This window comes from Myxine glutinosa, chromosome 10 (genome assembly GCF_964187855.1).
Source record: "Myxine glutinosa chromosome 10, kmMyxGlut1.1, whole genome shotgun sequence".
NCBI lineage: Eukaryota > Metazoa > Chordata > Myxini > Myxiniformes > Myxinidae > Myxine > Myxine glutinosa.
Genome location: NC_136270.1, coordinates 109702687 through 109727766, shown reverse-complemented (window position 1 = coordinate 109727766; position 25080 = coordinate 109702687). Strand labels below are relative to the sequence as shown.

General features: G+C 43.1%; 1 protein-coding gene across 1 annotated transcript in view; it reads left to right on the top strand.

The window, feature by feature from the left end:
* SDK2 (sidekick cell adhesion molecule 2) overlaps positions 1-25080 on the top strand; it is a 990523-nt gene that overhangs the window by 623699 nt on the left and 341744 nt on the right. Inside the window, exons 8-10 of the mRNA XM_068126284.2 lie at positions 6638-6721; positions 8628-8825; positions 11444-11560. Coding sequence (XP_067982385.2) covers positions 6638-6721; positions 8628-8825; positions 11444-11560 — 399 coding nt within the window. The remainder of the gene's footprint in view (positions 1-6637; positions 6722-8627; positions 8826-11443; positions 11561-25080) is intronic.

Here is a 25080-nt window from a genome sequence, read left to right as displayed (position 1 = left end):
GGAAGAGGAACGACAGATGCGCTTTTCATTGTGAGGCAGTTGCAGGAGAAGTACATGGATAAGAGGAAGAAGTTGTTTTTTGGGTTTGTTGATCTGGAGAAAGCATTCGATAGGGTTCCACGCAAAGTATTGACATGGGCATTGAGGAAGTTAGGAGTGGAGGAATGGTTGATCAGAGTAGTGATGGCAATGTACAAAAGAGCACGCACAGCTGTAAGGACGAAGGACGGGAACAGTGGTGAGTTTGAGGTGAAGGTGGGAGTGCATCAGGGGTCGGTACTAAGTCCACTACTATTTGTAGCTGTGATGGAGGTGCTGGCTCAGAACGTAAAGGAGGGTTTACCGTGGGAGTTGTTGTATGCAGATGATCTGGTGTTGATTGCGGAAAGTATGGATGGACTGAAGGAAAAGATGAACAAGTGGAAGGAATGTATGGAGACAAAAGGTCTGAAGGTGAATATCGGAAAGACAAAGGTGATGGCAAGTGGTAAAGCATGTGGTGAGGTGGAAAGAACTGGGAAGTGGCCGTGTGCTGTGTGCAGGAAGGGTGTCGGAGTGAACTCCATTCAGTGTACAATGTGCGCTGAGTGGGTTCATCAAAAATGTAGTGGTCTGAGAGGGTCATTAACCAGTGTGGCAGCTACATTCAAATGTAAGGTGTGCGCAGAGGGAGATGCAGATGGAGGAAATGTTGAGTTGGATCTTGGAGATGGCGTGAAGCTGGAAGGTGTGAAAACATTTTGCTACCTCGGAGACATGCTGAATGGAGAAGGTGGATCAGACTCGGCAACGGTTGCTCGAGTGAGATGTGCATGGAAGAAGTTTCGGGAACTGAGTGGCGTGCTGATGAGGAGGAGAGTGTCGCTGAAGCTGAAGGGAAAGGTGTATGCTACATGTGTGAGAAGTGTTATGATTTATGGGAGCGAGACATGGGTAATGAACGTAGAGCAGCAACGAAGGCTGGAAAGGGTGGAAATGCGAATGGTTCGATGGATGTGCGGAGTATCGTTGAGAGAGAGGAGGACAAATGATGAATTGCGAAAGATGATGGGAATATTGCCTGTGATTGATGCTGTGAAGAGGAACAGGTTGAGATGGTTTGGTCATGTATTGAGGAAGGATGAAAGTGACTGGTTGAGAAGAGTGATGGAAGTTAATGTAGAAGGAAGTAGAGGACGGGGAAGACCGAGAAAGACTTGGCTAAAGTTGGTGGAAGAAGAAATGCGGGCAAGGGGGTTAACAAGGAGAGATGCAGAAAATAGGGCAAAATGGAGAAGATTGTCATGGGGACCGCAAGGCTAACCCCCGCTCTAGCAGGGAAAATTGCCTTAAAATGCATGTTGTTGTTGTTGTTGTTCTTCTTTTCTTTGCTTCGTGCTTCCATGATGCAATTGATTTTGGGACTTTGCTTGCAATACATTCAACTCTGTCAAACTCTCAGGTTCCACAACAACTCACCGTCTTACAATATTAATAACAGCTTTGAAATGTTTTTGAATCCAAAGATAATATGTTGTAAGCCGCTAAATTATATTCACGAAAAACAGACCAAACTAGAGCAATGTGACTGTGTCGCCATTATGCCTCCACATAGTCCCACAATGGGTAGATGCCCTTGTTCACTGTCCTAAAAATAAACAGGTTGGATTTAAATCCCTTCAGCTGTTTTCAATTATCACATTTTCACCAGCCATGACAGGTTTCACATTGATCAGTGAAGCGGCTTCAGAAATGGGATTCTTTAAAATATTGGCTTTCAACCTAATATGGCTGCCACACCACGTGACATATGACCTTAAAAATGTACACTCTGCATATGTATGTTTCGGGTATCACATTTGTGAAGTTTCCTGTTGATCGGCTAAGGTTCGTTTTTCTATTCAATATAGCTGCCAAACCATGTGACCTATGACATCATCATTTTCAATCGATATGCAACAATGGTGTTATCTGATATTTGTAAAATTTAGCATCGATAGGGTAAGCGGTTTAAGAGATATAATTATTTAATATTTTTCTTCAGTCCAATATGGCTGCCACACCATGTGACCAATTATATTTTTGTGATCAACTTTTAATCGCTGTGCTTAGTCAATGACTCACGTAAAGTTTTGAGTCAATTGATTTGGTGGTTTGGGAGAAGTTGTTTTTTTCAGGTTTTAGGTTAAATCCAATATGGATGCCAAACCATGTGTCCTATGATGTCATAAATTGAATATTTCAATACACATTGGTCATAGATCATGTGCATGCAATTTCTGATTTTTAGGATAAGGAATTTGATAAAAACATTTTTGGCCACCTCACCTATTATGTCATCATTATCATGCTTTTGTTCCTCATTGGGAGTTCTTGACAATGTGCCAAGTTTCAAATTTTTCCATTCAGCAATTTCTGAGAAATAATTTTTTACTTATTTGCGTATCGAAAATGGCTGCCATACCACGTGACTTATGACGTCACAATTATTATGAAAAAGATTCTGCATAGGTATCCCTCCTACCCTGAAAGTTTCGTCTCAATCAGCCATGTGGTTGCTGAGGAAAACGAGGTTTAGCCCATATGGATGGACGGAAGGACGGACAGACAACCCAAAAACATAATGCCTCTGGCCACCTTCGGGGGTGAAGGCATAAAAAGATGAATTTTTTTCCATGTAAGAGTTGATGCTCATGGATGAGCTAAATGTCAAATGACAGCGGCTTCACAAACTACCAGAGTGGGGTAGGATGTGCATGCACATGGAGGAAAGAAGGAATGAATGAATGAATGATCGTTTTAAGGCCATTTTCCCCGCTGGAGCGGGGGTTAGCCTTGCAGGTCCCATGACAATCATGGTTCCCTGTTTGAGGCAATGTTTTTATGGCCGGATGCCCTTCCTGACGCCAACCCTTGGTCGCCTCTTACGATGCGCAGGGATATGGTGTACCTATTCTAGCCGGGGTACACACTGGGATCATTCATCCCAGCAAGCTGGTACTCAATTTGCTGACCTCGAAAGGATGACAGGCTGAGTCAACCCCCCTGGCGTTAATTCAGCGATAGACCGGGATTCGAACACAGGATCCTAGGATCCCAAGCCTGCACCCTAACTGCTAAGCCAACACCAGGCCAGGAGGAAAGGAGGAATGACACAAAATGAGTAATAATGGACTAGAGAGGAACAGAATGGGAAAGAATCCGCATTTGTGACGGAAATCATGGATGTAGTCAGGTTCCATATGTAATTTCCTTCCGATTTTGTGGACATTTGTGACATGTAAACATTGGCTTTCGGATTCAGAACCTCTCAAACTTTTCAAAAAATGTGAATGGTTATAAATGTCCACAAAACCGGAACGAACCTTGAAATTCGGACAAATGGAACCTGGCTAATGTGCACACGGGTGAATGCATGAGGTAGTAATGGGCAGCGAATTGGATGAGACAACAGACACAGAGATAACATTCCGTATTTGGAAGAATAAGGGAACTAACGAATGCAGATGGGCAAGCAGTGTTTACTTTTGGGTGGGTGAGCTCGTCGTCATTTACCCGAGGAACGCACGTCACCTGGGGTAGGGCAGAGAGAGATAGGAGAGGACTGGAATAGCGAGGCCAGATGTAAACTTGTAAATAATCTGTTAAAACAGTTCAGAAGCGGTGGAGAAATGTTTAGATGTTTGGTAGTGTTTGAATAAACGAGGTAGTTGGACTACAACAGGTGATGATTTTTTTCAAGGTGTTGCGAAGTTTGATGCAGAGCCGAGTTGTTTCAAGATGCATTCTCATATCTATGTCGCTTTGGACATTGTTTGCATGTCTACCCGATTATTATTTTTTATTAATTAGTGTTTTCCTATGTAGCCATGTCCACAGGATGGCATACCTGCTGAATATCCGGTCCCTGGACAGATTAAGAGCGGAATAAGGGGGTTAGGATACCATTGGACTTAATTACGCATGGAATCTCCTGTAACTCAAAGTCTCCCGCACATTGAGATTTAATTGCACAACGTGGGATTGGTCGCCTCTTATCAGTCATCAGGTCGTAAATTTTTTCGATGGATTCTTCAAAAAGAGCCTTCAATTACCGCAATCAACTGCAGAAAAGTCTCATGGGTAATTTGCTATCGGCTGCAAACCACCATTTTATGACACCAACACACGATCCGCATTTGCATTTTGATGCAGCACGCTAATTCCGGCTTGGAATTTCGTATTGGCATGTTTTACCCTAAAATCCGCAAACGCTATATAAACCGACAAATAAAAATTATGAGATTTCAATTACGTTTTTGCCTTTCCTCTGTTCGGGCCCTATTGTTATTTTATTGTGGGGAGCGGGAATGACGCTCGATAATCGACATCTATCTACCATATTCTTGATAGAGCAACAGTTGCTGCCGAAGCAGTCTCTTGGCAAGGGTCATGCTGAATGGCATTCCCAGCAGTCAAAAAAAAGAAGAAAGAACCACCTTTAGAGGCCATTTTTCCCCGCAGAGCAGGGGTTGGCCTTTTTCGGGCACCGTGGTCCCCTTTTTGAAGCAATGTTTTATGGTCGGGATGCTCTTCCTGCCGCCAACCCTGTTGGTCGCCTCTTGTGACACACAGGGAATTACCAGTGAACTGGTACTCAATTTGCCGACCTCGGAAGGATGGCAGGGCTGAGTCAACCCCCCTGGTGTTAATTCAGCGATCAACCGGGACTCGAACCCAGGATCCTCGGATCCCAAGCCGGCACCCTAGCCGCTGAGCCAACACCAGGCTACAAAGTCAATCGGTTCAAAATTTGTAATTTGTTCAGGATGCCGGCGATAACTCAGCACTCTTCGTAAGTTACACCATGGGATCTTTAATGGCGGCCACCAGCGACCGGTGTAGGCATGCGGGTTCTTCGATTCAATGTATTTCCGATGGACGTCTCTCACGTTGACGCCTCACCCTTGTGCAAAATACCAGAATGAGAGTTTTTGCTGGTCTAGATTAAAACCCAGGCCATACATCTCAAAGTACACATATCCCTAGGCCAGTGTTCCTCAAACGGTGGGTCGTGACCCCTAAGGGAGCCGTGAGTGGGTTTCCATGGTGGTCGAGAACTATCTGTGCTATGCAGTGACACAAGTCCTAGTGATGTTCCGAACGACTTACCGATGTGAACTTGCATTCTCAAGTTTAGTAGTGATTTAAAATAAAGACAGACATAGGCTGATAGGCTGATCGATGTCGAGAGTGAGCTGCGATGGTCGCTGAGCAAGACTAGTCCCTGAATTGACATTTTGTGTGCAAAATGGAAATACAAATGGGCCCAGGTTCCAGCCTTCTTGGTACTCCTGTGGTCAGGGTTGGTCGTAATTGGCAAGCCCAGTTTTTCCCTCCCTTGGTTAAAAAAAATCTCCACTTGAATAAACGCAGTATATTCCCAGTAAAGTGGGTTTTCTCATAATCCTCATTCCAGTCTTTTTTTTTTTTCAACCTTTGTTGGGGATAACAGGGCATTGCGACGACCAATTGCCAGGATGGGTAGGTTGTCTGGTAAATCCCAAAAACGATATGTAGCACAATATCTGAGTTATGGACAGATTCGGATGAAACCCGATGGACCGGTTAGGTTTGTGGCAAAGACGAAATGTTTAGTTCTTAGTAAATATCCAGATCCGTATCCGGAAACTATAATTTTTAAGTGATTCTTCACCAGTGAGTGATCAGGCCAAAAATGATATATATCAAGATATCACAAAAAGTTGTTGACGGATTTGGACGAAACTTGGTGGACAGGTTGGGTATGTGACAAAAACAAGCCAATTCGATTTTGGTTATATTCCGGATGAAGACACGGCCTATCAGTATGATAGAAAACCTAAACTGTTCAGCCCTGGCACAGGTATGCGCTCTACCGCTTCCCTTCCTAAGTTTTCCCTGCATGACTCGAAGGTATTTTATAAAACATTTTCTCACTTGACCTTTTTTGTTTGTTTGTTTTATCGACACCATCGTTGTTGGTCATATGCAGCAGATGGATGTAGGTTAGCATCTGCTCTTGCAATGGAGCAGCAGTTTGGCTAATGCCTCTTGTAGGTTAGGGCAGCAACTTGGAAATAAGCCGGTGACCAGGTTGCCAGCATTAGCTGGTCTTTTCTTAGCAAAGGACACCGTGGGTGTTTTAACGCCCACCAACTAATGCTGGTAGACAGGACGCCCAGTTTAACGTCTATCTGAAGAATGGCACACACCGTGATGCCCTACCCCACCCACGAAGCATCAGGATGACAGTTTATACCTGGGCTGAGGTCTGAACCCATGCTCGACAGCTGAAAGGTGAGTGCACCTTCCTCTCGGAGTCAAGGATATCCTGCCAGTCCCAGTTTAATGTTATTTATCTGTAATTGTTGCATCAAATGATTTGCTGGACAATTGATGTTATTTTCCTGAACATTTTATATTTGACAACTTTATATTCTTAATTTTGGTGAAGGGGGAAGAAGAGTGGGGTGGAAGGAGGTTTTCTTACTTGTTATGAGTGACTGATTTCCCGTGACAATGCACACATCCTGCCCCCTCTTTAGCTCACATTCCCCAACCCCATTACTGAAACTTACAAAACCATCTCTCAGCATCTTATAAAACGATGCTAACTATGTGATTTGCTCTTTCCCAGAGGTGCCACAATTTGTAAAGGAGCCAGAAAAGAGAATTCCAGGTATTGTTGGATCCGAGCTCGATATTAGCTGCCAGGCTTCAGGTGAGTTTGACATTATTCTGCAAGACATTTATTTTTGTAACAAATTTCCTCTTGCGGATCCTCTGAGGATACATTTTCAATACATTTAAATGATGAACTGAGCATTCGTTTTCCCGATTTCTTCCTGCTCCGTGCCTATCTCGATGCGGAGGACATTTTCGAGCGCATCCAATGTTAATTGCACATCTTATTACATGTTTTGATCCTTTGAATCCGCAGGTGTTTTGCACTGACAATGTGATATCGGATTTGGGGATAATTGTAGATACTGTTTATAATGTGTGCCCCTGCACAAGATTGAATGAACGATTAATCTCATAAATAAATCTTACAAATTTAAAAATATTTTGATGGAAATAGGTTTACATACATGACAGCTTTGAGCATTTTTTTCTATCACAGTGAAACTATTTCATAGCTTGTAATTTCATTCATCGTGTCCTCCTTTTTCTTGGATAACTCTTTCAGCATGTTTTGGATGGCCAAATCATTTTTTTCCCCCTATTTCCCCAGAAATGGATCCAATTGCTTGTTCCACACTGTCATAAACATCAGAATTTGCCTTATCACCGAATAAGACACGATAAAGAAAAGTATGATCTTGTTAAGTCGTCTCCGACACGTCTTGATCATAAATGGCATGTGAGCAGCAAGAGCAGTAATCTCGTGGAGAATGTGAAGCTTGTTGCGGATTCGGTTTTTCTCCTTTCAATAGTCTGTGAACTGATCTCTTTGACATCTTCAGTTACAAAGCTGCCTCAATACTGACTTTTATGGAACGGTTCCAAAAGCTGCAAGAACTTCAGCAACTGCCTCCTCAGCACACGCTGTTTAGGCCTTAGGGTCACGCAGTGGGGTCGATGGCATCACGATGCATTTTGTAAGATTTTTTTTTTTTAGTTCGTGGCTGACCTACATCTGCAAAATTTCTGCCTGAGCGGTTCTTGAGGAAGCACTTCTGAGTGGGTCTGCATGCTGCAGTTTTAATCGCTACTTTGGATTGTTAGTGTTCAAGACTTCATAATCTGCCAGTGGAAAGATGAAAACAAACAAGAACTAGAACGGCACTCTGTAGAGCGTATATCTCTGCCAGGCTGAACAGTTTGTTTTGTATCCCAATGATAGGCTGGATGTGGATTTGGACATGAACCAAAATCTAATCGGCTTCTTCTTGTCACCTAACCAACTCATCCACCTAGTTTTGTCATAACTTGTCCATAACTTTTAAATATCATGTTATATATCACTTTTTGCCCGATCCCTCAATGGTGAAGAATCACTTAAAAATTAAATAATTCTCATATCCGAATCCATATTCAGATCTTCACCAAAATCGAAGAGATTCTTCCTTGTCACACACTCAACCAGTCCACCAAGTTTCGTCCAAATCCGTCCATAACGTTTTGAGATATCCTGCTATGTATCGTTTTTGGCCCTGTCTTCAAATGGTGAAGAATCACTTAAAAATTGAACTAGCCAGATCCAGATCCGGATCTTCACCAAAATATAATCATTTTTGGTCCTTGTCACATACACTACCTCTCTGTCAAATTTCATCCGAATCCGTCCATAACTTTTTGAGATATCTTGTTCACAGACAAACAAAAAGCCAAACAGACAGGGGTGAAAACATAACCTCGGATCAAATGAAAATCAATCATATCCATCAAAATGAAGATCAATGAAAACATAACCCTCAGTGGCGGAGGTAATGAGAGAAACACAAGAGGTGTCAGATGATCAGGTCGACATTTTTAATTTATCATTTCATTGAAATTGGAATCTTTCTGTTCAATTTATTTCAAATTTAAGTTGTTCAGTCTTGTCTGGGACACACTGTGTGATGATCTATTCTTTTTTCTTGGGATTCATAAATCTTCTTGAGCATCCCCTTTATTTTTTGTAGGACTTCCCATGCCATCTGTAACCTGGTATCACGATGGCTTGCCCGTGGGACTTACAAGCATCATTGGACGGTACCAAGTGCTGCCCGACAGCAGCCTGCGCATACATCGCCTTGAGGAGAAGGACTCGGGAATGTTGCAGTGCTTTGCAAGGAATAGTGCAGGGGAGGTGCAAACCCGTGCACACCTCACCGTGCGAAGTGAGTTGTACACATATGAACAGACACCAACCTGTGTAACAATACCATTATCATTTGAACTGTTGCATAATGTAATCACCCCAATCCATCACCTCCTTCAATACTATTGAAAGCATATTGTGGTGTCAGAGGGTCCACGAACTGTCTGAGCTGGATGTTTGATGAAAGCCTCCTCGAATGCTGAAATGATGTGTGCTGAGTTTACTGCATTATTTTAATTATCCACACTCCCCTTAGGTTTGCTTTAAATACAAACCGAAACTGAGGGGCGTTTGTGAGGGAAGGTAAGAACACGGGAAGACATTCCTTAGCAAATGGTGTATTGTAAAATGATGCACAAGACAACAAAACCCAGACAGATCTGGCATACAAAAGACACACAAATAGGGAAGGAAAGATTTGAACTTATTGCACAAGAGAAATATAACTACACCCCACTAAGACACCAAAATACCGGACTCAAACCATTACAAAGAAAACGAACGCACGAGCTGGTCTCTGCTGTACCACGACTGGTGGTCATGGACAATGGACATCGTACAGGGTAAAGTCCTGCTCTGGGCAGAACAATGACGACGAGGAATGGTGATGAGGTGAGATATTGGGGAGATGTCATTCACATATCCTGGTGTGGTCCTTCTCCTCCAGAGTGATGGAATGAGAGAGAGAGAGAGTTGTTGTTTATCCAAGGTCCAACGTCAAACTTTCCTTGCACATGCATGGACACGGTTTTTACCACCTCAAATGGACACCTTTCCATCATGCAGCCAACCCTGGCATTGGCCGCCCACTGTTTGTGGTGGTGCCATCTTCCCTGCCATCCCGCCGTGTGAGGTGAATCCTCGTACATGTGTTCCGCCACTCTCTAGAGCTCTGCGCCACTCTCGAAGCCACCCTGTCTTCTGGCCAAACAGCCTGCATTGTTTTCATTAAAGGGCCGGACCGGATGGCACATGCCCTCCACCTGGCCTCCCTGTACAGCAGGTTTTACACAACACAACTTGAGACTCTTATTCTCTAAAGTTTACAATCACTTCTTCCTTCACGCACATTTTACCATAGAACTTGCCTCTGACGGATCCCTGATATAAGGCAATGCTAGCCTCACCGATTCACATCAAAAGTATTCCTACCATAATCGTCATTTTCTCCTTTGCGAGTCCTCAATGGGCCCACACCTCTCTTAACTCTTTCTTTAGCCCTATATATACTTAAAGAATGTCTTGCTGTTATTTTTAATATTTTGGCTATGTCCTTTTCATATTCCCTTTTGCCTTGCCGAGTGTTTTTCTTAACTCATCTCTGTTTACTCCTATCATGATGCGATTCGGATTCTAGTCCTATTGTTTTGTGCTTAATGAATGCCTTCAGGTTATCCTTAACCCTCAGATGCAGGCGTCAAAAATCCTACATAAATGCAGCCATTGGGCCTCAGAGGCCCAACGGATGTATTCGTGTAGTTTTTTAAAAAAAAAAATTCGTTTTTTATATATATTTTTCTTTAATATCCTTTTTCAATCCAAGTCGATGCTCATGGATGTGTATTTGCTCAGAAAATGTGAATCATTGATCCTATTAGTTGTAGGAATCCCATACAAGTAATGATTCCTTTTTCTTCTTTTTTTGCAAAAAAAATTTTTTGTTCTTGGTTTTTCAACTTTTTTTGCTCTAAAAAGTTGAGGCTCATGGAGGAGTATTTGCTCAAAAAATATGATTCACTAATCCTTTTATTTAGAATGTAGATGTCCACAACTGTCAAAAATCCTACATCTATGCAGCCATTGGGCCTCGGAGGCCCCACAAATGTATTCGTGTAACGTTTTTTAATTTTCATATTTTTGTCACTGAAATATTTGTAACCAAGTTATAGGAGCATATAATGAGGCTCATATCAAGAAAATAATGATATAACATAGTAGTACAACAACATTTATGCGAGGCCTCAAAGGCCCCAGGCCTGCATTCGTGTCGGATTTTCAGGTTATAAGTGAAGAATGAAGATTTTCCCACGAACCTGAATGAAATTTTTATTTATTTACATCACTGAATTTTGTGTAACAACATGAAAGTCGGCGAAAATGAGGCTCATTCCAAAAACAAATTGTACAGCATAGTTTTTGCAACAAAAAAAAACCTTGTGGGCCTCCGAGGCCCAATCACTGCATCCAAGGGTTAATTACACTGCGTACCTCCTTGCTCAAACCAACATTGTCTCTTTCTGCCTTTACACCTCACTGGAATATACTTAAATCTGCACCTGACGCATTCGTCCCTTGAAGGTTGCCCATTTTGATGCAGACCACCCACTCGATAACTTTACCCAAATGCACCAGCTTGCACTTGCTTCCTCCAATCACACTCACTTGTATCCACAAGAAAATGCAGGAAGTGATCTCGCCAACCTAATTCCCCCTTCTAATTTCCGGTGATATGCATTATACGCCTTTCGTGTCAGATTTTCACCTCTTGCTGAGCTTGAAATAATACGAAAGTGTAAATCTTACATGTGTTGGCAACACTTTCCGACAAGCAAATCTCTTGACTAATTTACCATCACAGAGCAGGTAAATGTGTAGGCTGTCACACAATTCCACATTTACAGCTCTCTTGTGTTTCAGGTTTCCCTCCAAACATCACCCAAGGTCCGTTTGACAGCACTGTAATCGAAGGATCTACTGTTAGCCTTTTGTGCGAAACCACTGGCGCTCCTAAACCCACCATCACCTGGCTCAGAGGTGAGATTCTGCTACCTGTCTGATTAAAGCTCTCTTGCCTCGTTAAATGAGTATAATTTATTTCGAAATAACAGCATTTCCTCTGTAATGAGACACAACACCCATGCATTCGATGTAACATCTATCTTTCTTCAGCTTAACCTATTCCTGACTGATGTAACTGAATGCAAAATTGATTTTACCAACCCCAGTGTAAACTCTTCACATTGATCAATTGGCATTTCAACAATTCCATAATGTGTGAATTAAACCAGAATCAATTGCAGGTGATTTGTCTGTCTCTTGCGAAAGAATGCTTTCCTAGATGTTCATGTTTATGCTGTTATGGTTATTCAGCGATGGCTGAAGAAAGGACTCGACCAGGCCCTTCATGCTTGCTTCTCCTCCTGGGATTGGTATATAAATGATACAATCTTCAGAACACTCTCTTGAAAGTGAGACATTTAACCTCTGCTGTCTAGCGATGTCTGAGCCAAGTCTGAGTGACTCCCTTTCTTGTTTCTACAACCACAAAAGCTGTTTTGGAATGCAAGTTGCGAGGTTGAACCACAGACATGAACTACATGCAGGTCATTGAGTTATTCAACAGATAAGGTGACCTACAATCACATGTACAACAATGCCTCTGGCGACTTAGTCAGCGGAGGCAAGAAATGACATTTTGCATGCGTGAAGTTGATAGAGTAATCCTTAATATGATTATGCCTTCCCATATAGGATAGCCCACTATGCACCCTGTATATATATTTAAAAAAATATATATATATATATGTATATATGTATATATAGGGCATATTAGGTGATCCGCGACCCATCCAGTGTTCGGGCAGTGTCTCATTGAGCCAATTCCGGACCTGGATACCCCAATGGGGAGTAGCTCCATCTTGCATAAATATCAGTTCATCAGCCATGTCACTAGCTTCCACGTCTGCCCAGAACTAATCACGCAACATTATCAGGCAGCTGTTACTTGTGACATTTTCACCGAAAATAAAATTGGCCGAAACCACCACCCTGCCCTGGCCCCCACGCTCTCCCGACCTCACACCATGTGACTTTTTTTCTCTGTGGGTTTATTAAGTCGAAAGTCGACACGAAAAATCCAACGAACATTCAAGAACTGAAATGGAGAATTCAAGCAGCTTTTGGTGAAATTACGGTCGAAATGCAACAAAAGGTGGTGTTGGAATACAGACAAAGGCTGAATAAACTGATTGAAAATGGTGGAAATCACATTGAAGTTCATAAATAAATTTGTAAGTTCTTAAGGTTGATTAAACTTATGAAAAAGAAAAACTTGAAGTATGTACCTATGTTGTGTAAAATTTTTATATGTTTGGTTAAGAAACAAAAAAGTTAAAGACATTTTAAAACTGTCAGTGTTAAATGGGCCACCCTGTATATATACACTACATGACCAAAAGTATGTGGACACCCAAACATCACACATCTCATTCCAAATTAATGGGCATTAATATGGAGTTGGTCCCCCTTTTGCTGCGATAACAGCCTCCACTCTTCTGGGATGACTTTCCACTAGATGTTGGAACATTGCTGCAGTGATTTGCTTCCATTCAGCCACAAGAGCATTCATGAGGTCGGGCACTGATGTTGGGCGATCAGGTCTGGCTCGCTGTCGGCGTTCCAATTCATCCCAAAGGTGTTCGATGGGGTTGAGGTCAGGGCTCTGTGCAGGACTGTCAAGTTCTTCCACACTGATCTCGACAAAACATTTCTGTATGGGCCTCGCTTTGTGCACGGGGCCATTGTCATGCTGAAACAGGAAAGGTTCTTCCCCAAACTGTTGCCACAAAGTTGGAAGCACAAAATCGTCTAGAATGTCATTGTATGCTGTAGCGTTAAGATTTATCTTCACTGGAACTAAGGGGCCAAGCCCAAACCATGAAAAACAGCCACAGACCATTATTCCTCCTCCACCAAACTTTACCGTTGGCACTATGCAGTCGAGCAGTTGCGTTCTCCTCGCATCCGCCAAACCCAGAGTAGTCCTTCGGACTGCCAGATGGTGAAGCATGATTCGTTGTGCTGACGTTGCCTCCAGAGGTAGTTTTGAATTCGGTAATGAGTGTTGCAACCGAGGACAGACGATTTTTACACGCTATGCGATTCAGCACCCGGCGGTCCCGTTCTATGAGCTTGTGTGGCCGACCATGGCTGAGCTGTTGTTGCTCCTAGACGTTTCCACTTCACAATAACAGCACTTACGGTTGACCTGGGCAGCTCTAGCAGGGCTGAAATTTGACGAACTGACTTGTTGGAAAGGTTTGGCATCCTATGACGGTGCCACGTTGAAATTCACTGAGCTCTTCAGTACGGCCCATTCTACTGCCTATGTTTGTCCATGGAGATTGCATGGCTGTGTGCTTGATTATATATACCTGTCAGCAATGGGTGTGGCTGAAACAGCCGAATCCACTAATTAGAAGGGGTGTCCGCATACTTTTGGTCATGTAGTGTATATGTATATACACTCCTAATTTCTTGCTACACTCCTAATTTCCGAAATTTTCAAGCTGTATCGCGGAACCTGCTCGAATTTTCAGAATGAAATTTTGCATCAATAATGTGAATAGAAATTAGGTGGGGTTGACGTAATTTGTTTTGGCCTTGACCAAATTTTATGGTCATGACCTAATTATAAACATTTTCATATTTTTCACCATAACTCACCTAAAGTTTGTCAAATTGGAAATACTAGGGCATTGCCCGTACGTGGGTGCCCGTTCCGTGGCCAAAAAAAAAAAAAAACGCTACCCGTACGCTCTACCCCGCCCGTACGCCCGTAAACAAAAAAAGCAACGCTCTTCGCTTCCGCCCTTCGCTCTGACTGAATTGGGAGAAATAATGCGCATAAGAAATCGAATTACGTACCGTAATGGCGGTCAGCTCGTAACGCGCTCAGCTCCGCTCGTCTCACATCGGCCACGCCTACGCAACAGAGCGTTCTGTGATTGGCTGCCGGAAGATAAGTCGTCACTGTCCGGAAGTTCGCAAATCGCAGTTAGGATGAATCGTTTTAATTTAATCGCAGTTTGAATTCGTTTTAAAACATAGTTTAACGGCAACATAGTTGAAAAGCCTTGCCTTGCTGCAAACAGCTGCTGCAAACAACAACAACATGGAAGGCTGCACTGTCCGGAAGTTGGCATATCGCAGTTACGATTATTTTAGTGTTAATGGCCAATTATTCAATTAGCGCCAACGTATTTTGGCTGTTTGCAATTTAATCGCAAGGAAAAGTAGAAAGAGAAGAGGGGAAAAAAGAAAAGCCTTGCATTAACGCATTAACGCTTGCATTGCATTAACGGTTCGGCACACGTGATAGCTCGCTGCTCTCTGATTGGTTGAAGCGTTTTTTGGACATAGCTCGGTAGGTACTTGTCCGATTAATTACAAACCTTGAAAAGGCACATCCTCGGGTCCCCAGCAATATACCTGGCAAGTTTCAAGTATATCGGACCCGTGGTTGTCGAGAAACAGCGGTCACAGACAAACACACAGACAGACACACAGAGATTACTGGCATTATAGATAGATATTGCCCTCTCGAGATAGCCTAGAGCAAGGAAAATTTACCATTTATTTACATCATACCCCGCCGAGTTAAAGATCTCGGTCTTTGACCCATAGGAGTACTAAATCCACCATTTAGGTTTTCTCCCTTTTTTCTGCCAATGTCCGAGCTTTACTCTCAGATCCAGCTGGGACTTTCGGAATGAAATTTTGCATCAATAATGGGAATAAAAGGCATGTGGGGTTGACATAATTATTTGACCTTGACCTAATTTAAAGGTTATGACCCAATTATTGACATTTTTACACGTTTGGTTCGTCACCACCACGACTAAGGTTTGTCCGATCGGAACGAAATTGCCCTCTCTAGATAACCGAAAGGAAGGCACATTTGCACTTGATTTACATCATTGTTCTCCGAGTTAAAATTCAAAATCAAATGGCGATCTGAAAATATAATGCTGTTAAGGTCAAATGGCGGTCGGAAAAAAAACCGCATTTTTTTTGTCATCGCTCAATTTTGCCAATGTGGAATCTCAGACTGCTTGGCCTTTCAAGATATTCTTGCATCCTAACAGCATACCAGCACTGAAGTTGTGCATCTGATATTTGATTGATGTCCTTGACCTACTTTTTCAGATTGTGACCGAATTAGCAAAAAACACATTTTTGATCATAACCTGAATAATTTTCCTCCAATTTTTACGATGTTGAGTTTTATGGATAGAGTTGAAATGGGGACACATTCGTAATTAATTTGTATTTTCCATCCACTGCCTTTAATTTCCATCCACTGCCTTTTTCATAGGTGGCATTTTCGTGCACATCTAGAGCTGCCCTGAGGGCATCAATACAACAACAGGATTTTTAAGGCCATTTTCCCTGCAAGAGCAGGGGTTAGCCTTGCGGTCCCCATGAAATCTTCTCCATTTTGCCCTATTTTTTGCATCTCCCCTTGTTCACCCCCTTTCCCGCATTTCTTCTTCGACCATCTTTAGCCAAGTCTTTCTCGGTCTTCCCCGTCCTCTACTTCCTTCTACATTCATTTCCATCACTCTTCTCAACCAGTCACTTTCATCCTTCCTCAACACATGACCAAACCATCTCAAACTGTTTCTCTTCACAGCATCCATCACAGGCTCTATTCCCATCATCTTTCGCAATTCATCATTTGTCTTCCTCTCTCGCAACGATACTCCACACATCCACCGAACCATTCGCATTTCCACCCTTTCCAGCCTTCGTTGCTGCTCTACATTCATTACCCATGTCTCGCTCCCATAAATCACAACACTTCTCACACATGCAGCATACACCTTTCCCTTCAGCTTCAACGACAATCCCCTCCTCGTCAGCACGCCACTCAGTTCCCGAAACTTCTTCTTCCATGCACATCTCACTCGAGCAACTGTTGCCGAGTCTGATCCACCTTCTCCATTCAGCATGTCTCCTAGGTAACAAAATGTTTTCACACCTTCCAGCTTTGTGCCATCTCCAAGATCCAACTCAACATTTCCTCCATCTGCAGCTCCCTCTGTGCACACCTTACACTTGCATGTAGCTGCCACACTTGTTAATGACCCTCTCAAACCACTACATTTTTGATGAACCCACTCAGCGCACATTGTACATTGAATGAAATTCACTCTGACACCCTTCCTGCACACAGCACACGGCCACTTCCCACTTCTTTCCACCTCACCACATGCTTTACCACTTGCCATCACCTTCGTTTTTCCGATATTCACCTTCAGACCTTTTGTCAGGCGAGGCACGCTTTGGTGGTCATGTGACCGACAGGTGCAAAGGATTATAACCTTGGCGCCGCGGTTTGGCCGCCGGTTACGTCACCGGCTTGGGCCAGGAGATTCTGTTGCTGGTCTCGAGCTTTGGGGGACCCATGGGTCGCTACAGTATGATCTTTTAACAATGGTATCCTTACTTTGGGCGCTTTTGGGCTTGACCAAGGAGAAATGCATTTTTGTAATGATTGACCATGAAAACATGGGTGTAGACAGCAGATTTGTGATACTCCCATGTATAGTTGTCCAGATATTGAGGAAAGTAGGATTTTCAGCAATGGTTTCCTTACTTTGGGCACTTTGGGTGCTTTTGGGCGGGAAAGACACAACCCTGGCTAAGGAGAAATGCATTTTTATAATGATTGACCATGAAAACATGGGTGTAGACACCAGATTTGTGATACTGCCATGTATAGTTTTCCAGATATTGATGAAAATAGGATTTTCGGTAATGGCGTCCCTATTTTGGGCGATTTGGGTGGGAAGGGCCCTGACCTGGCAGCAATGCATTTTTGTGATGTGGGGGTAGAACCCTTTCAACCCACATGGTCAGTTGCTTCGGTGCTTTTCACTTGAATAAACCTTCTGGGCTCCTGGTCTATTATGTCGCAGACAACCAAGTGGTGCTGTGAAACAGCCTCTTCCCCCGGGATCACCTTTGTGTCCCGGAGGTTCCCCCTATCTCGCCTACGCACCAGCAGGTAGTCAACGGTTGTCGTCGACCCACCTGACGTGTATGTAACAAGCTTATTATCCTCTTTCTGGAACTGAGTATTACAAATCAACAAATCAGCTCCATCAGCAAACTCCAAAATCCTTTCACCTTCTCCATTTCTCACACCATATCCGTAACCCCCATGAACTCCCTCAAAACCGTCCATACTCCTTCCCACATATCCATTTAGGTGTCCTCCTACCACAACAACTTCCTCATCTTTCACGTTTTCCATCAGCTTCTCTATCGCACACCAGAACTTGTCCTTCTCTTCATCGCTCCGACCAGCCTGCGGAGCATCAATATAAGATCAATATAAGACAAGGGCTTCAATATAAGACCATGAAGGAACTGCGCTCCAACGCGAGTCGAAAGAATTGACGCGACCAAAGACGGAATTCGTCCGAGTTGCTTTATTGAAACAAAACAGCTCAGGTATTCTGACAAACCCGTTTATCGGGCAGCAATATATATACACATTTATGTCGGGAAGTTTGCCCGGCAAAAGCTATACCGGGCATGCCCGGGTGTCAAGGGCGAGCCTTGGAAAGGCGAGTCTGGACCTGCCCGGGCGTGTTTGGCTGCGGCCTGGCAAGTCGAGGCTGGTCGTGCCCGGGCGCTCTGGGCGAGCCCTGGAAAGGCGATAGCGGGCATGCCCGGACGCTCTGGGCGAGCCCTGGAAAGGCGATAGCGGGCATGCCCGGACGCTCTGGGCGAGCCCTGAAAAGGCGATAGCGGGCATGCCCGGACGCTCTGGGCGAGCCCTGGAAAGGCGAGAGCGGGCATGCCCGGGAAAGACGAGACCGGGCGTGCCCGGGAGGTTCGGGCGTGCCCGGGAACAGTGAGTCCGGGCATGCCCGGGAGAGGCGCGTCTGGCCGTGTTCTGGCCGGTGCAAGGCGATTGTGTGCATCAAGCGGTAACCGCTACAACCACATAAAATCATAGTTGCCATGAAAGTCGAATCAAAATTATTTGATTTTGCCCAAACTTCTGAGTGACCATGTGCATGCTGTGAAACTGTATATCAGGAACACAGACTTGATTTTGGGCCCTTTTATTATCTTCATCGGTGATAATGTTGCAGACATGAGAGGTCTTTCTTTTTTTTGTTGCAACGAGACATCATGTTTACATTTTAATGTCTCTCTTATTCTGATATTTTAATTGCCAAGGTCTATCTGCTGAACTCTAATGCTTCTTTTGAACTGTCCACAATTTGATTACTACTACTACTACTACTACTACTACTACTACTACTACTACTACTACTACTACTACTTTAATGGCTGCAATTATTCCCACCTTCCAGGAAAGTTGGCTGGGGAACGATTTTTGCCCAAATCCTTTCACGAACCAGCTGGCCAAGCATAACGCTTGCCTGAAAGTGATTTGGATGTGATTTTGTAATTAGTTTAAGGTGCCGGCAACAACTCGCCTACACTTCATGTAAGCCACCATGTGATCATCAATGACCACCAATGAACAATGCTGGATGACTGTTCCTCTGGTTCAACGTCTCTCCGAGGTTTCAAAACACCAGGATGACATTTTATAACTGGGCAGACATTCAAACCCAGGCTAGGCAGTTGAAAGACGAGTGTTCATACATCTACGCTATCCTGTCAGCCCTAACGTTCCAAAGTTTATGGCACACAGACTTCAAATGAAATAATGTAATTTCCAAAGAACAGCTTTTGATGTCATCTTGGTTTAGCAATCAGATGTTTCAAACAATCAAAGTTTTACTTCTAACTTGTGACCCAAGCAGGAGTCAGACCAACAATCAGAAGAGAATTTGGTCCGGTACGTTTTTCCAGGATGTCATCCATTTGTCGCCTTTGCGTAGAGGCCGTGCCACATTTTATTGATGAACGGTTTTATTCGGCACTTGATGGCTCAAGCTTGGCCAGTCATGCCTAGACAATCACCAATCTGGTGCATGGAGGTTTGGGTGAATCCTCCAGGGAGGCACCCTCTCATGTGTGTGTGTGGAGCAGTTGAGTGCCCTGAATCTCTTATCTTTAACTAGTGCTGGGTAATGACTATCCGTAATCACCGAATAGCCCCATTTGTCACCGTTAAAATGTCTTTGACAGAGGTTTAAATATTAAGTCTTCTCTTATGTCCTTATACTCCTCATCATCGTTATTTATGGAGACACAAGTGATGTTATAAATGGATGGATGGATGCATTGACGATTTATGACTCGAAGGCTGTCATTGTTTCATCCGAAATGCAGTTTAATCTCTGCGTATAATTGCAGGTCATTATATAACACCTTAATGTTTTCTTAATTACTGTAATCGGATGATGCAAGATCGCTCGATCTACTTTGGTTCATCTGCGATCATCGGCTGTAAATCATCTTTTTCAGATTTCCTAACTCTTGATTTGTTGAACATGCTGCCAAACATGCTGCCAACTCTTGTTGTTGAACATGTTGCCAATTTGTTGAACATGTCGAGCAACGCCAAGAAAGTCTCAATAATTTGTAGCAACTTAAATTGAAGCACCAGCATCTTATTATAAGTGCTTGATTTTATATGTTCCCTTGAGGATTTTGAATACCTCCTCAGTCGGTGGTTAAACCACTTGCACTGTGCTTCATGTACAGGTGAATATGGCAAGTCATGTATCCATTCTCATAGGAGAGGGGTGGGGGGAATTATTATGTCCCTGACCTGCCCCTGAGTACCCTGAACACCGATGCAAAAACTTGCAGAGATTGGCCCATCTGTTTCTTAATACATAATTATCAGACATACATACGCACAGATACTTGCCTTATTTTAAGTAGTAGCATGACCCTCCATTAATCAATTCTAACGTGGAAATGCGTGATCCTTTTTCAGTATTTTCATAATAGTTAATTACATGGCACCAATATCGCTATTGTAAGTTCACTAACTTAATCTCCACTTATCATTCTCTTTAACACATTTTTACCTACCCCACCGAAGAGGTGGACGGAGCTTATGTTTTCAACCCTGTTTGTCTGTCTGTGAGGAGGATATCTCAAATAGTTTATAGATGGATTCAGACGAAACTTGGTGGACAAATTGGGTTTGTGATAATCTACTGGGACCTACTACTCGTGCTACCACTACTAGTACTAGTACTTGGTAGTACTACTAGTACTTGTACTACTAGTACTAGTACTTGGTAGTAGTTGGATATATTACTAGGTTTGTGATAGTCTAGGAATTGGGTATGTTAGGTTTGATCTTGTCAATTTGTGACAAGCAATAATTGATTCGATTTTTATTGAAAATCCGGATCTGGATACCTGGAATATTTTAAGCGATTCTTCACCATTGAAAGATTTGGCCAAAACGATATATAGCACGATATCTCAGAACGATTTGGACAGATTCGGACAAGACTTGGTGGACAGGTTGGGTGTGTGACAAGGACGAATTGATTTGTTTTTGGTAGAAATGCGGATCCGGATACTATAATATTTTAAGGGATTCTTCACCATTGAGAGATAGGTACAAAAACGATATATAGCACGATATTTCAAAAAGTTGTGGATGAATTATAGCAAAACTTAGTGGATTAGTTGGGTAGTTGACAAGAACAATCTGATTCAGTCTTGGTTATGGTTTGGATCCCTGTCCGGCCTATCAGTGGGATACAGAAAGTAAACAGTTCAGCCTAGTGGAGGTATGCTCTCTACCGAGTGCCGTTCTAGTTTTCTTCTGTCATAAATCAATGAAATGTACCAAGCTCTTGACAGAGTGTCATGCTGCCAAAGCAGTTCCTGTGCAAAGGTCATGCTATTTGCCTTTGCCTTTGCCTTGCTGCAGTAGGAGTCATTCAGGGTAGGAAATTGTAATTTCGTTGGAGTGCTGCTGATAACTCGCTGAATCGTTCTGAAAGACATTTGTGGGATCTTCAACTTCCAACAATGACCATTACTGGCAGACATGTCCTCCGGCTTAACGTCCTTCTGATTAGTTTTAAGCAAATGGCAAAGGGGAAAGGCCACATGTTTCAAAAAATACCCCTACATATTTTATCAGCATTGCATTGATTTGTGCAACAAATTATTATGACTAAAAACTAAAAAAGAAGGTTTAGCCCAATATATTGTATATATATCTATATATATCTATTAGTATATATAAATTGTTACGGAAACGGAGAGGGCTTCCCTCGTTGCCCTGCGGAGATTAACCCGCCGTTCCTTCTACTAACCACTCTCCGTTCCTGGTCGTCCCAACGCTCCCTCCCGCCCGCAGCGCCGCCAGGGTATTCGGGCCAGAAAGTCGGACTTCCCGGGACCTGAGTGCAACGCTCGGTCGTGAGACAGGGAAGAGACGGCCGTTCGAGCTACGGTTTTAGGTTACCGAGCGGGTTTAGTAACCCGTAGTTCGAACCATTAACAAACTACACCCGATTATAACGTTGGCCAAATCGCGCTATGCTAAATCAATGATAGAAAGGACACGACGACTGGGAAAGATGAAACGACACAAGGGGGTACAGTTCTCAAGACCTCCGGAGGAGGGTGTAATTACAGTGGTGGAGAAAAGGGGTAGATTACAAGGCAGAGTGAGGTAAAGGACACAGAAGAGATGGGCACTTAAATACAGGCTTATTTAATACCCAGACAGACCACGGACAAACGGACAAGGTAGACTCACACAGGGGTTGATGGCAGGAATGGACAGGTAGGTCGAGGGCACAAGGTGCACCTTGGCTCGGGGACAGGATAAAGCACAGTCCAAAGATGCAGGGAGGTCTCACAGCGCTCGGAGGGTACGTCTTTCTTGCTTCAAGCTCAGCGCGCATCTGACGTCACCTCTCTCTCTACTGTGCATGCTCAACGGGGAGTCACACGCCCTCGGCTGGTTGGTTCCGCCCCAACTGGGGCCAGTCCGCCACTTCCATTGGGTGCGGGGGTTACCGGGCTCCGCCCTTGACGAGGAGCCGACAGGGAGCCATGTTCCGCCCCTGTTGGGTAACCCCGTCGAGCACATGTCCGATGGCGGCTCGTTGGGAAGGCCTGGTGCCCTCCCACCACTCCTACCAACCAAGCCGGAGTGAGGACGCGCACTCCCTGCGCTCGTTGTTGTTGTTGTTGTTGTTGCTGCTGAAGAGAACTGTGAGGAAGAGCTGCGGGGAGGTATTGGGAGGTCCTAAACTTCCTAACGGTGCCATACAATCACATTCTGGTGCAACGATAGGTCAGAATTAATGGAAACTAATCCTTAACTGACATAGACTAAGAATAACTAGCAAGATGTCCTATAGTTGTCTACATGAGATGGGGTGGACCTCGATGCGACATTTAATGGGGGAAATAGGGGGAGGTCGGGTCTACAGAGTGTTGTTTACAGAAAATGGGACTAGGGAATGGGGGATTGGGGAGAGTTGGGAAGTATTGAGGAAATAGGGGAATATTTACAAGCGGATATGGATGGATGCAAATCCCATATCCGCAACAATATATATATATATATATATATATATATATATATATATATATATATATATATATATATATATATATATATATATATATATATATATATATATATATATATATATATATATATATACATATATATATATATACATACATACATACATATATATATATATATATATACATACATACATACATACATACATACATACATACATACATACATATATATATATATATATATATATATATATATATATATATATATATATACACAAAGAATTAAGTTAAGCACCCCCCCCCGTTTTTTTACAACCTCGCACATTACAAGTTTGTTGTCGTCAAAACAGTGTAATATACCCATGATATTGCTATATTTTCTGGAGAAGTGATATTATGGTCACATAAAAACATAACAATCATGCCGTTTTCAATATTTTATTCTGAATAATTTAAGGTGAAAATTTTTGGGAATTTTAGGCATATTTTCACCTCAATTTAAGTATGGAGCTATAGGTCCATCACGGACAGTGTGGATGACGTTTATGTTTTCTAACGTACAGTCATTGTTCTGAGAAGACCTCTAGCGATCTTTGCGTCAATAACGTGTGTAGGACCCACGTGATCGGATCACTGACTCAACCCTACGTCTCATAGACCCTGTAAGCCGTCGTATGCGTTGCTGTGGCAGGTTGAACCCCCTCGAGCACGTTTGGGACATGTTGGGACGACAAATTGCGAAGATGGTCCCTCCAATAGCCAATCTGGATGAATTGGAACGTGCATTACATCGGGAATGGAACAACCTGCCACAGCAACGCATACGACGGCTTACAGGGTCTATGAGACGTAGGGTTGAGTCAGTGATCCGATCACGTGGGTCCTACACACGTTATTGACGCAAAGATCGCTAGAGGTCTTCTCAGAACAATGACTGTACGTTAGAAAACATAAACGTCATCCACACTGTCCGTGATGGACCTATAGCTCCATACTTAAATTGAGGTGAAAATATGCCTAAAATTCCCAAAAAATTTCACCTTAAATTATTCAGAATAAAATATTGAAAACGGCATGATTGTTATGTTTTTATGTGACCATAATATCACTTCTCCAGAAAATATAGCAATATCATGGGTATATTACACTGTTTTGACGACAACAAACTTGTAATGTGCGAGGTTGTAAAAAAACGGGGGGGGTGCTTAACTTAATTCTTTGTGTATATATATATATATATATATACATACATACTTGGCATTTAATATGGAATATGTTTTTTGTGGGGGTGAACTTACTTTTCAAGATGACTTAGAACCAAAAGTTCATTGGAATTATGTTGAAATTATTCTAGATTTTGTTAATATGACCTTTAAAAGAAACAAAAACCACATTTGACATTTCAAAGCAAATAAATTGATCCTTGAAAGTGATGTAAACTGATATCGAACTCGATTCACGGACAATACTGTGTTAAACTTCTGTACGTTTTCCAGGAGTATCTCTTTATTTTGCACATTAGCCCAATTTTTTTTCAACAAAAACAAAAGCTAAATTATGACTGGGATTACGGACAGTAAAATTACAGTTCAGTACTTCATGTAACCCCCACGAGCATTCAGGAGAGCACGTACACGTCAAGGCATGCTGTTCACGAGATTTGCCAAGGTTTGGACAGGAATCGCTTGCCGTGCAGTGACAATAGTCTGCTGCAATTCACGCACAGAGGTCGGCTGCTGGTCCAAGTTGTCGATTTGACGCGTTAATTCTGCCCACAAGTTCTCTATCGGATTCATATCCGGGGACATGGCAGGCCACTCCATATGCTCTACACCACGGTCAGCAAGAAAGTGTTGGATCATGCGAGCACGATGAGGCCGTGCATTGTCATCTTGGAAGACAAAGTTTACTCGAAAGGCTGCACCAGCAAATGGAAGCAATGTTTCTTCCAGAATGACCCTGTACTTGAACTGGTTCAGGTTTCCATTCAGAACAGCCAGGTCAGTTTTGCCCCCTGCATGAAAAGCAGCCCA